At 37.9% G+C, this 13,107-nt stretch overlaps 2 protein-coding genes across 2 annotated transcripts; both read left to right on the forward strand.

Moving 5' to 3' along the window:
- The first annotated feature begins 3,730 nt into the window (after positions 1-3,730).
- On the forward strand, positions 3,731-4,862 carry LOC128125932 (lignin-forming anionic peroxidase-like). The gene has a single exon (XM_052771335.1). The coding sequence runs from the start codon at positions 3,778-3,780 to the stop codon at positions 4,741-4,743; it is 966 nt and encodes a 321-aa protein (XP_052627295.1). The 5' UTR covers positions 3,731-3,777; the 3' UTR covers positions 4,744-4,862.
- A 4,890-nt stretch (positions 4,863-9,752) lies between these two features.
- LOC128133806 (lignin-forming anionic peroxidase-like) lies at positions 9,753-10,884 on the forward strand. Its single transcript, XM_052771336.1, has one exon. It carries the CDS (start codon positions 9,800-9,802, stop codon positions 10,763-10,765), a length of 966 nt encoding a protein of 321 aa, XP_052627296.1. The 5' UTR covers positions 9,753-9,799; the 3' UTR covers positions 10,766-10,884.
- The last annotated feature ends 2,223 nt before the right edge of the window (positions 10,885-13,107 follow it).

The following is a 13,107-nucleotide window of genomic DNA, read 5'->3' on the forward strand; positions in this document are numbered from 1 at the left end:
GTCAATGAACTTAATCTGGACTGGTTGACGAGTTCTTACCAAGTGAAACTACTAACCCACCAATGTTTTCAAATATATGAAATAGTCATTATTTTCCAAATGCATATAGAGTTTTGCTGACTATTCTATTAATTGTTGCGTCCATAGAAAGAAACTTTTCAAAATTGAAGTTGTTAAATTCATACTTACGGTCAAAAATTTCACAAGAAATACTTAATGACTTGGAAATGATAGATTTTGAAAAGAATATTTTGGAGAGTATTTATTATGACAAGTCGGTGAATAGCTTTGATTCTAAGAATGCTATCAGAGCATTGTGATTAATGTAACTATGTAAGATTATATTGTATGTTATTGTTCCTTTTTTTTCTAATAATAATCGACTTATCATAGTATTAACGAATTTTGCTTATATATAAACAAATTATGTTTCAGGGCCCAATTTTATTTTCCGCACAGGGCCCTCAAAATCATCGGGACGCCCCTGCTACTTAACCACGTGGACTACTCTCAAGTCTCGACGCTATAAATCTCTGCTACATCCTTTTTGAGATAGATGAAATCTCCTTGAATTACATAGAGGAGTTATACACAATATATAGGAGGAAAAGTTACACATACATCCCCTGAATAAATAAAGAATTCAAAACTATACAATAAATATTATACTAGTTTAACATCCCCTTTAAGCAAAAACAGTGGCGGACCAAAGCGCAACATGTGACAAAGCTACTCAAACTGTTGGCGCGGAAGACTCTTAATGAAGATGTCTGCAACTTGAAGCTTAGTTGGATGGAACATAGTGAAAAGTTTTCCAGACGCGACAAGCTCACAAATAAAGTGATAATCAAGGTCACTGCTTGGCTTGCTTGTGGGAAACCGGACTCTATGTAAGAAACCAAGCACTTTGAGTGTAACAAAGGAGAGTCGTTCGACCCGATGGTAAGGCATGAAGTTCACATAAGAGATGTTTTATCTAGATAATCTCAGCAACGGTTAGCCATAGCTCGGTATTCAGATTCACAACTAGAGCGAGAAATAATTGGTTGCTTCTTAGCGCTCCAAGATACAAGATTACCCCCAGGAATATTGAGTACCTATACGTGGAGCGACACGTGGCAAGACATCGAGCCCAATCAACATCCGAATACCCGACAATGGTAGTCTTTATAGGCCTAGAAAATGCGAGACCAAAAGAGGTGGTACCCTTGACATAACGAATGAGGCGCTTCATGGCTTGAAAGTGTTCAACGATAGGAGTCGATAAAAAATGGCTGACTTGGTCACTGTATACGCATTATTTGGGCGTCTAATGGTCAAGTACTGAAGTGAACCCACTAGTGAGCGATAATGCAAGTAATTCACGTAAGGAGTTCCATCATGAGCAAACGAAACATTAGGAGAAAGGGGATTGGGTACAAGCTTTGCCTCAAGGAGACCCGTACGAGTGATGATGTCATGAGCGTACTTGGCCTGACAGAGAAACAAACTAGAAGGTTGATGAGTCGCCTCAAGCCGAAGAAAATAATTCAAGCGACCAAGATCTTTAATTTTAAAGTCAACATGGAGTTTAGTAATAAATGAGCAAATGATAGATTCATCAGAGCCAGTGAGAATCAAGTCATCCACATAACCCAATATATAAAGGATACATGTATCACGTCAAAAGACAAACAGTAAGGGATCAGCCAAACTGCAGGATAAACCATTGCATACCAAAAAAAAAGTATTGAGGCGATGGAACCACGCCTTAGGGGGCTGTTTAAGCCATAGATGGCCTTGATAAGGTTGTAAATGTGATCCGAGAACCATGAATCCAAGAAGCCAGGCGGCTGCTTCATGTAAACATTATCACTAAATGTGTCATGAAGAAAAGCATTGTTGACATCAAGTTGATGTAAATTGCATCCATTAATAACCGCAAGTGTGAGAACAACCCTAATCGTGGCCACCTTTACAACGGGATGAAAGTGTGAGTAAAGTCAAGTCTTGAAACCTGCCTGAAGCCTTGAGCAACGAGGTGGGCCTTGTGTCGCTCAATGGAGCCATACACCCGATATTTGGTGCGAAACAACCATTTGTACCCCGCAACATTTGAGTCGGGGGGTCAAGGAACTAAAGACCAGGTGTGGTTATGACGTAGAGCACACATTTCAACACATATGGCATCATACCATTTCGAATCACACATAGTATCAGAATAAGAAGTAGGATCTCAAGTAGCAAATAGGGCCGAAAAAAGACTATGCTCCTGAAAACAAGATAAATCAGCCTGATAACATGGCTTAAAAATGTCTGCCTTGGCACAAGTGATCATATAGTATCGTGGTGGAGACAAGCAAGTATTTGGTATGGATGGTGGCACCGAGTCAGATGTTGGCAAAGATGGTGGAAACATCGGGTGCATCAGGTGGAGTTTTCATATGTGGCATAGTGTCCAGATTAGGTGTGGTGGAGTCATCACAAATCCCACAGGCGATGGTGGTTTGGGAATAGGAGCAGGCGCCAAATGTCACAATGGACCAAGTTAACCGGTGACGGACCCCAAATGTCACAATGGACCAAATTCAATACATGTAAAACACGTTTATTATTATTAGTATCAAATGGCAAACGGTGAGATTCAGCAAGTTGACATGGTGTGCAAATAACCTATTTTGATAAAATAGAAGAAACCAATAAATGACCAACTTTATTCAAAAACAGAAATAGTGTCAAATGAAACATGACCCAATTTACTTGATGGTTAAATAATTTTATTAAATAAATGTATTGCATACAAATATGAAGGGTGAGGTTCAATAGAGAACCATAATTAACCAAGGAACCAAGGAACCAATCTTTTTTTCAACTTTTAAACCTTATTTTTTATAAAAAAAAACTAAAAATACAGAAATTCATAACTTTTTATCCTTTTTCCAATGATTTAAAATTCGATTTTTTTACGTCAAATTCACAATGTGAATCATCGAAAATTCACAACGTGAATTCGAAAAATATTTTTCACATTCACGATGTTAATATATGAATTTAGCTATTTTTAGATTTTTTTTTCGATAAAGAATAAATTCTAGAAATTGAAAAAAATATTTGTTTCCTTGAAAAACCCATAATTATAGTTCTCTATTAAACTTTTCCCTACATATAAATTGCATTAATAAATAAAGTTGTTGTCGCATGTTGTCTTGCGGCGGAGACTACAATATATAAATATAAAATTATATTGGAAATAAAATGTCAAAAAAGGCCACACATTGACATTAGTTTTATATCTATCTTCTTTACAAGTGGTAAAAACAACTATAATATATAAACATGTAGCTTAATAATAAAACGCGCCAAATATTATTAACTAACCAATCTAAATTATGTGAAAAAGAAAGATAAAATCGTTATTTCGTTAGGCAAATATGTAACTTTCAATAAGTGTAAATTAATGTTGTCAAACATATTTAGGACATTTGTGATAAAAACTATCAACCATCTCATATGGTAATAACACAAAAAATCTAAACGAATCTTCATATTTAGGTTAACTATATTTATTGATTTAGTTAATTAATTTGTCTTTTGAAAAAGTCGAATCATTTTTTCTTACTGTGCTTCGATGCATCTACCACCAAAGACAAAATCAGCCCACTGTTGATCAAACAAAGACAGCTTAACCACGCGGTCTATTCTCAAGTCTCGACCCTATAAATCTCTCCTTCGTCTTTTTATTTTCGATTCATCCCACATTCATCGTATTTTCATAATTCAGTGAAACCTATTTCTCAAATGGATTATCGACATATTTCTACAGCGATCTTCTTCTTGCTCTTTCTCTCAGTTACTAACAACACACCCTGCAACGCACAGTTATCTTCTACCTTCTACGACGCTACATGTCCCACTGCACTCCGTACGATCAGAACCACCATCAGAACAGCCATATCTCGTGAACGTCGCATGGCGGCTTCCCTCCTTCGTCTCCATTTCCACGACTGCTTCGTTCAAGGTTGTGACGCATCGATCTTGTTGGAGGATGGGCCTTCGATAGTAGGAGAAAGGAATGCGTTGCCTAATAAGGGTTCTGTAAGAGGCTACGAAGTGATAGACGCTGCAAAATCTGAGGTGGAGAAACTTTGTCCCGGAGTTGTATCTTGTGCAGACATACTCACGGTGGCCGCTCGTGATGCATCAGAAATGGTTGGTGGTCCGTCATGGTCGGTGAAGCTCGGAAGAAGAGATTCCACCACCGCTAGCCTTGTTCTAGCGGAGACCAGTCTTCCTAGCTTTAAAGCTCCTCTTGATTCACTTATCTCCACCTTCAAAGATAACGGACTTAGCGCCAGGGACATGGTTGCTTTATCAGGAGCTCATACAATCGGACAAGCTCAATGCTTCTTGTTTCGTGACAGAATATACAGCAATGGATCAGATATTGATGCCGGATTTGCTAGCACACGTAGACGTGGTTGCCCTGTAAATGATGGAAATGGAAATCTTGCACCACTAGATTTGGTGACACCGAATTCGTTTGATTACAACTACTTCAAGAATCTGATACAAAAGAAGGGTCTTCTTGAATCAGATCAGGTGCTTTACAGTGGTGGGTCAACAGACAGCATAGTTTCGGAATATAGCAACAATCCTTCCAAGTTCAAGTCGGAGTTTGCAGAAGCGATGGTGAAGATGAGTGAGATCAGGCCGTTAACGGGTCAAGAAGGAGTGATAAGGAGGATATGTGGTGCTCTTCCCTAAGCTACCTGGTTCATTTAGTCCCCGGTTCTTGTATTTGTCTATGAAAACTGTACTTGTAGTCATATTCATTCATTTATTCTATTCTTTTAAGTGTAAAGAGATATAAAAGTTTATGAGTATTCTCAACGGTTAAGATTTAATTATTTATCACCACTTTTAATGCAATATATTGTTATATGATACTTCTCTCGATCTGCTAGTACAACATGATCTTAAAGTGGTGAGTAAAACTAACACTACAAGTATATAACCCTTTGCAGACGACACCTATCCAGACGACATATGTCGTCGGCAAAAGTCGATCTATAGAGACGACATATCGTCTGGACAGAATTTTCAAACATTGACCATATGTTGTTGACTAGAAATGCTATAGAGACAACATGTCGTCTGCATAGGCTCGACGGGAAGGGGCAAATATTGGCGGTATATCGAATTTCTATCCCGACGACATGTCGTCGAGAGGACTTAAAAACATATTTCCGATTTATTTTAATTATTTGCCGCAGGAAAGCAATACGATGCCGTTTTGGTCAGCCGATGCAGACGACATGTCGTCTCTATAGGGTGCTAATAAATTAATTTTGATTTATTTTTTATCCAGCTTGCAGAAATAGAATACGATGTCGTTTTGGTCAAGCTATCCAGACGACATGTCGTCTGGAAAAGGTGGGACCGATCCGCGTGAAAACCACTTTTTATTTTATTTTATTTTTTAATGAAACGAAGTGAGACGACGTCGTTTTCATTTACCTATAGAGACGATATGTCGTCAGCTTGGGCGGGAAAGACAAAAATTTTCACGGTCATCTGGAACTCTATGCAGACGACAAGTCGTCTCTATAGAGTAAGAATCCAACGTGGCGATCCGCGTGAAAAAATTAATTTCTTTTAATAAAGACAAAAGATAAAAACGACGTCGTCATTTGAACCTTATACAGACGACATGTCGTCTACATAGGTTTTTACCCTTACAAAGGTATCAGTGTATCGTTCATTGTTTAGTTGCAGCGAACGATACTTTTTCTCTCTTGGACTCAACCGGCGATTTTGCACCATCCTTCACCTGTTCACCACCGCCTTTCCATCACCACTGTTCTCGACCACCCCGCTCCTCCCAAGTTATCTTCTTTGCTACAACAGGTAAGGATGAGGTTTTTCTGATTTTGGGATTTGTTTTCTTTTGTTTTCTTATTTTGTGCTTTTCCGTTGCCCACCAGCCACCACCGGAGGACCACCATCAAATCCGACCACCGGAATCCAGCCATCACATCAATTAGAACAAAACAAGTTAGTGTTTTTTTCTCTGTTTTCTATTTTTTTTTTTTTTTTTTGAAATTTGGTATATGTTTGATTTCATGTTTATAATAGGTGATTTGAACATGAAGACTTGTTTTTGTTTCCTAATTTTTGTATTAGATGTTTTGTATTTTTTTATAATTGGTGATTTGAACATGAAGATTTGAACATATGTATTGGGTTTGTTTTAGACAGGTTAGTATATTTTTTTTTTTGGTGGAAACTTTTCCTAACGACATGCCGTCTCTATAGCTCATCATGTCCAGACGAGACGACATGTCGTCTGTATAGATTTATAATAAAACTTTTTTTTTTTACCTCGAAAATCTTTCCCGACGACAAGTCATCTGGATAGGTGGATCTGTACCGACGACATTTATACCGACAACATTTTTGACTTTTACCGACGGAGCTATAGCTACGACTTTGTACAGTCGACAAGTCGTCTGTATAGATTTTACCGACGACATGTCGTCTGCAAATGTGTAAAAAAAGTCGTCTGTATAGGCCTCGTTCCTTGTAGTGTAAACCTGAAAACAGAAATAATCGAAACGGATTCATAAACCAATGATTGGGATGTGTTTTTCAAAAACCAAAAATATTGTTTTACGTTTGGTTACATAAATATTAGAAACTGAGAAAAACCGCATTGTATATATAACACATTTTTTTATATATTGTATATAAATCAACATAAATAAATTATAAATATCATCTTGATAGTGTTGGTAAATTGTTGGACATTAATTGCTACTAGAGGTCTTGTCTTTTAATCTTTGTGACGCCCCTTTTCGCCATTTTCATTTTTTTTATGACAACCACTGGAGTCGTCTCCAGGGATAAGCATTTGGACCGGGGAACCGGCCGGAACCGCTACATGATAGAATCGATCGAGCTGGGACCTGGACGATATTCTGTGGGTTTTTTGAACCGGGAACCTGTAGGAACCGGAACCGGTAGAACCAGCAAAAATCGGAACCGTATGCTGCTATTTCTCAAGGACCGATTTCAACATTGAAGACACAACAAGAACCGGTAGGAACCGGCGGTCAGGTTCACTTCCTATTTTCCACCTAGTTCGGTTCCCGGGCCGATTCCGGTTTCGGTCGGGCGGGTTCCGATGTTCATCCCTAGTCGTCCCTTATCGCCGATTACATACAACTTTCACCAACAACAACTTTTATGCAGCACATACAACTTTCACCAACTACAACTTTTATGTAGTGTTTATATAGTGTTTGAGGAGTCCCACATCAATCATTGCATACAACATCAACCCACTTCAGCCTCTATATAATGACTTGCAAGACTTATAACTTAGTCAGGCCCGTTTTTAGGAGGGGGGGGGGGGGCAAGAAGGGCAGCCGCACAGGGCCCCGAAAAAAATAGGGTCCGAGTTTTAATTAAATTATATATTTAATAACTAAATATATATATATATATATATATATATATATATATATATATATATATATATATATATATATATGAATTTATTCAAAGTTTCACCTAAAGTGTGTGTAGCCTAACTAGTATAAGCGTGTACCTTAGTGTGGAGCAATGTAGGTTCGACTCATGGGTATTGCATTTTGAAGTTATAAATTCAAGTTACAGTTTTGGCCATTAGTTTTTGCTTTATATTTCATAATCAACCCTCCTTCTAATATGTTTACCAAATCAGTTTTTAAAAGTTACATAATCAACCCTTGAACTTTTTATTAAGTTTCATATGTTTCTTTTTAGTTAATTTATTTACTTTTAAGTTTATTTTCCTTATATATTAATTTAGTGCCCTATTTTTCTTCTTAGCACAGGGTCCTTAAAATCTAGGAGTCGGCCCTGAACTTAGTTTATGATTGGGTTTGGGTTTAAACCCCACACAGAAAAATTAGAAAACTAAACCCATCAGTTTGGGTGTTGGATTGGGTTTTAAATATTTGGAAACGGATAATATGGTTTTGGGTTATGTTTTAGGTCGAAACTGACCCAAACCGACCCATGTTCATCCTAAGCAATGTTTACATACTCACACCTTCGAATGGGTGGTGACAACTTCGGGTGTATCGGGTGGGGTTTCCGAATGTGGCATAGTGTCCGGATTAGGTGTGGTGGAGTCATCGCAAATCCCATATACATGCGATGGTGGTTTGGGAATAAGAGAATGCGTCGGTGGTTGAGGAGCATGCACTGAAAAATAACCTGAGTTTAGAGGAACATCCACCAACAATGAGTGCAATGGTAAGGTGGTGAGAGGTGTATCCTTAGTTGAAGAATCAAATGGAAAACACGACTCATCAAAACGGGCATTGCGAGTGATAAAAATACGAGACGATACAGGGAGATAGTTTGTGTTATGAGTAGCCACGTAATTAAGGGTACACCTACACTCAAACGGTCGAAATTTCTCATATGAGGGTACCTGTGCAAATAAAACTTCAAAAGGGGACCACATGGAAAGCACCTTCGAGGGAAGTAGATTGATGATGAGAACTAGAGGGCTAAAAGCATGAACCCAATAAGATGTCAGAATGTGTCCGTGAAACATCATAGCAAGCCCCGTTTCAACAATGTGGCGATGCTTGCGTTCAATCCTCCCATTTTGCTGTGGGGTGTATAGATACGAACTTTGATGAAATATGTCATGCTGGTTTAGTAATGTTAGAACATAGCGATTTAAAATTTTCGTACCTGTATCACTTTGAAAAACCTTAATGTTGGATGAAAATTGATTATGCACAAATTTAATAAACACGGAAAAAATAACATGGAAGCCTGACTTGGAGTTGAACAGGTATAGCTACGTGAATCAAGAAAAATCATCAACAAATATCACATAATAGCAATAGGAGTCATCCAAGTTAACCGGTGATGGGCCCCAAAGGACAAAATGGACCAAATCCAATACATGTAAAGCACGTTTATTATTATTATCAAATGGCAAACGGTGAGATTTATCAAGTTGACATGGTATGCAAGTAACTAACCGGTTTTGATAAAAGAGAAGAAACCAACAAATGACCAAGTTTATTCAAAACAAAAATAGTGTCAAATGACACATGCCCCAATTTAGTTGATGGTTAAATAATTTTATTAAATAAATGTATTGCATACATATGAATTGCATTAATAAATAAAGATGTTGTCGCATGTTGTCTTGCGGCGGAGAATACAATATATATAAATATATAAAACTGTAATGGAAATAAAATGTCAAAAAAGGCCACACATTGACATTATTTTTATATCTATCTTTTTTACAAGTGGAAAAAACAACTATAATATATAAACATGAAGATCAATAATAAAACGCGCCTAATACTATTAATTAACCAATCTAAATTATGTGAAAAACAAAGATAAAATCGTTATTTCATTAGCCAAATATGTAACTTTCAATAAGTGTAAATTAATGTTGTCAAACATATAGTATATTTAAGACATTTGTGATAAAAACTATCAACCATCTCATATGGTAATAACACAAAAAATCTAAACGAATCTTCATATTTAGGTTAACTATATTTATTGATTTAGTTAATTAATTTGTCTTTTGAAAAAGTCGAATCATTTTTTCTTACTGTGCTTCGATGCATCTACCACCAAAGACAAAATCAGCCCACTGTTGATCAAACAAAGACAGCTTAACCACGCGGTCTATTCTCAAGTCTCGACCCTATAAATCTCTCCTTCGTCTTTTTATTTTCGATTCATCCCACATTCATCGTATTTTCATAATTCAGTGAAACCTATTTCTCAAATGGATTATCGACATATTTCTACAGCGATCTTCTTCTTGCTCTTTCTCTCAGTTACTAACAACACACCCTGCAACGCACAGTTATCTTCTACCTTCTACGACGCTACATGTCCCACTGCACTCCGTACGATCAGAACCACCATCAGAACAGCCATATCTCGTGAACGTCGCATGGCGGCTTCCCTCCTTCGTCTCCATTTCCACGACTGCTTCGTTCAAGGTTGTGACGCATCGATCTTGTTGGAGGATGGGCCTTCGATAGTAGGAGAAAGGAATGCGTTGCCTAATAAGGGTTCTGTAAGAGGCTACGAAGTGATAGACGCTGCAAAATCTGAGGTGGAGAAACTTTGTCCCGGAGTTGTATCTTGTGCAGACATACTCACGGTGGCCGCTCGTGATGCATCAGAAATGGTTGGTGGTCCGTCATGGTCGGTGAAGCTCGGAAGAAGAGATTCCACCACCGCTAGCCTTGTTCTAGCGGAGACCAGTCTTCCTAGCTTTAAAGCTCCTCTTGATTCACTTATCTCCACCTTCAAAGATAACGGACTTAGCGCCAGGGACATGGTTGCTTTATCAGGAGCTCATACAATCGGACAAGCTCAATGCTTCTTGTTTCGTGACAGAATATACAGCAATGGATCAGATATTGATGCCGGATTTGCTAGCACACGTAGACGTGGTTGCCCTGTAAATGATGGAAATGGAAATCTTGCACCACTAGATTTGGTGACACCGAATTCGTTTGATTACAACTACTTCAAGAATCTGATACAAAAGAAGGGTCTTCTTGAATCAGATCAGGTGCTTTACAGTGGTGGGTCAACAGACAGCATAGTTTCGGAATATAGCAACAATCCTTCCAAGTTCAAGTCGGAGTTTGCAGAAGCGATGGTGAAGATGAGTGAGATCAGGCCGTTAACGGGTCAAGAAGGAGTGATAAGGAGGATATGTGGTGCTCTTCCCTAAGCTACCTGGTTCATTTAGTCCCCGGTTCTTGTATTTGTCTATGAAAACTGTACTTGTAGTCATATTCATTCATTTATTCTATTCTTTTAAGTGTAAAGAGATATAAAAGTTTATGAGTATTCTCAACGGTTAAGATTTAATTATTTATCACCACTTTTAATGCAATATATTGTTATATGATACTTCTCTCGATCTGCTAGTACAACATGATCTTAAAGTGGTGAGTAAAACTAACACTACAAGTATATAACCCTTTGCAGACGACACCTATCCAGACGACATATGTCGTCGGCAAAAGTCGATCTATAGAGACGACATATCGTCTGGACAGAATTTTCAAACATTGACCATATGTTGTTGACTAGAAATGCTATAGAGACAACATGTCGTCTGCATAGGCTCGACGGGAAGGGGCAAATATTGGCGGTATATCGAATTTCTATCCCGACGACATGTCGTCGAGAGGACTTAAAAACATATTTCCGATTTATTTTAATTATTTGCCGCAGGAAAGCAATACGATGCCGTTTTGGTCAGCCGATGCAGACGACATGTCGTCTCTATAGGGTGCTAATAAATTAATTTTGATTTATTTTTTATCCAGCTTGCAGAAATAGAATACGATGTCGTTTTGGTCAAGCTATCCAGACGACATGTCGTCTGGAAAAGGTGGGACCGATCCGCGTGAAAACCACTTTTTATTTTATTTTATTTTTTAATGAAACGAAGTGAGACGACGTCGTTTTCATTTACCTATAGAGACGATATGTCGTCAGCTTGGGCGGGAAAGACAAAAATTTTCACGGTCATCTGGAACTCTATGCAGACGACAAGTCGTCTCTATAGAGTAAGAATCCAACGTGGCGATCCGCGTGAAAAAATTAATTTCTTTTAATAAAGACAAAAGATAAAAACGACGTCGTCATTTGAACCTTATACAGACGACATGTCGTCTACATAGGTTTTTACCCTTACAAAGGTATCAGTGTATCGTTCATTGTTTAGTTGCAGCGAACGATACTTTTTCTCTCTTGGACTCAACCGGCGATTTTGCACCATCCTTCACCTGTTCACCACCGCCTTTCCATCACCACTGTTCTCGACCACCCCGCTCCTCCCAAGTTATCTTCTTTGCTACAACAGGTAAGGATGAGGTTTTTCTGATTTTGGGATTTGTTTTCTTTTGTTTTCTTATTTTGTGCTTTTCCGTTGCCCACCAGCCACCACCGGAGGACCACCATCAAATCCGACCACCGGAATCCAGCCATCACATCAATTAGAACAAAACAAGTTAGTGTTTTTTTCTCTGTTTTCTATTTTTTTTTTTTTTTTTTGAAATTTGGTATATGTTTGATTTCATGTTTATAATAGGTGATTTGAACATGAAGACTTGTTTTTGTTTCCTAATTTTTGTATTAGATGTTTTGTATTTTTTTATAATTGGTGATTTGAACATGAAGATTTGAACATATGTATTGGGTTTGTTTTAGACAGGTTAGTATATTTTTTTTTTTGGTGGAAACTTTTCCTAACGACATGCCGTCTCTATAGCTCATCATGTCCAGACGAGACGACATGTCGTCTGTATAGATTTATAATAAAACTTTTTTTTTTTACCTCGAAAATCTTTCCCGACGACAAGTCATCTGGATAGGTGGATCTGTACCGACGACATTTATACCGACAACATTTTTGACTTTTACCGACGGAGCTATAGCTACGACTTTGTACAGTCGACAAGTCGTCTGTATAGATTTTACCGACGACATGTCGTCTGCAAATGTGTAAAAAAAGTCGTCTGTATAGGCCTCGTTCCTTGTAGTGTAAACCTGAAAACAGAAATAATCGAAACGGATTCATAAACCAATGATTGGGATGTGTTTTTCAAAAACCAAAAATATTGTTTTACGTTTGGTTACATAAATATTAGAAACTGAGAAAAACCGCATTGTATATATAACACATTTTTTTATATATTGTATATAAATCAACATAAATAAATTATAAATATCATCTTGATAGTGTTGGTAAATTGTTGGACATTAATTGCTACTAGAGGTCTTGTCTTTTAATCTTTGTGACGCCCCTTTTCGCCATTTTCATTTTTTTTATGACAACCACTGGAGTCGTCTCCAGGGATAAGCATTTGGACCGGGGAACCGGCCGGAACCGCTACATGATAGAATCGATCGAGCTGGGACCTGGACGATATTCTGTGGGTTTTTTGAACCGGGAACCTGTAGGAACCGGAACCGGTAGAACCAGCAAAAATCGGAACCGTATGCTGCTATTTCTCAAGGACCGATTTCAACATTGAAGACACAACAAGAACCGGTAGGAAC

The sequence above is a fragment of the Lactuca sativa genome, chromosome 4 (genome assembly GCF_002870075.4).
Source record: "Lactuca sativa cultivar Salinas chromosome 4, Lsat_Salinas_v11, whole genome shotgun sequence".
Taxonomy (NCBI): Eukaryota; Viridiplantae; Streptophyta; class Magnoliopsida; order Asterales; family Asteraceae; genus Lactuca; species Lactuca sativa.

Bases quoted from the DNA above. Each gene is read 5' to 3' on its own strand.
- LOC128125932 (XM_052771335.1), top strand. From the start codon at position 3,778: ATGGATTATCGACATATTTCTACAGCGATCTTCTTCTTGCTCTTTCTC.
- LOC128133806 (XM_052771336.1), top strand. From the start codon at position 9,800: ATGGATTATCGACATATTTCTACAGCGATCTTCTTCTTGCTCTTTCTC.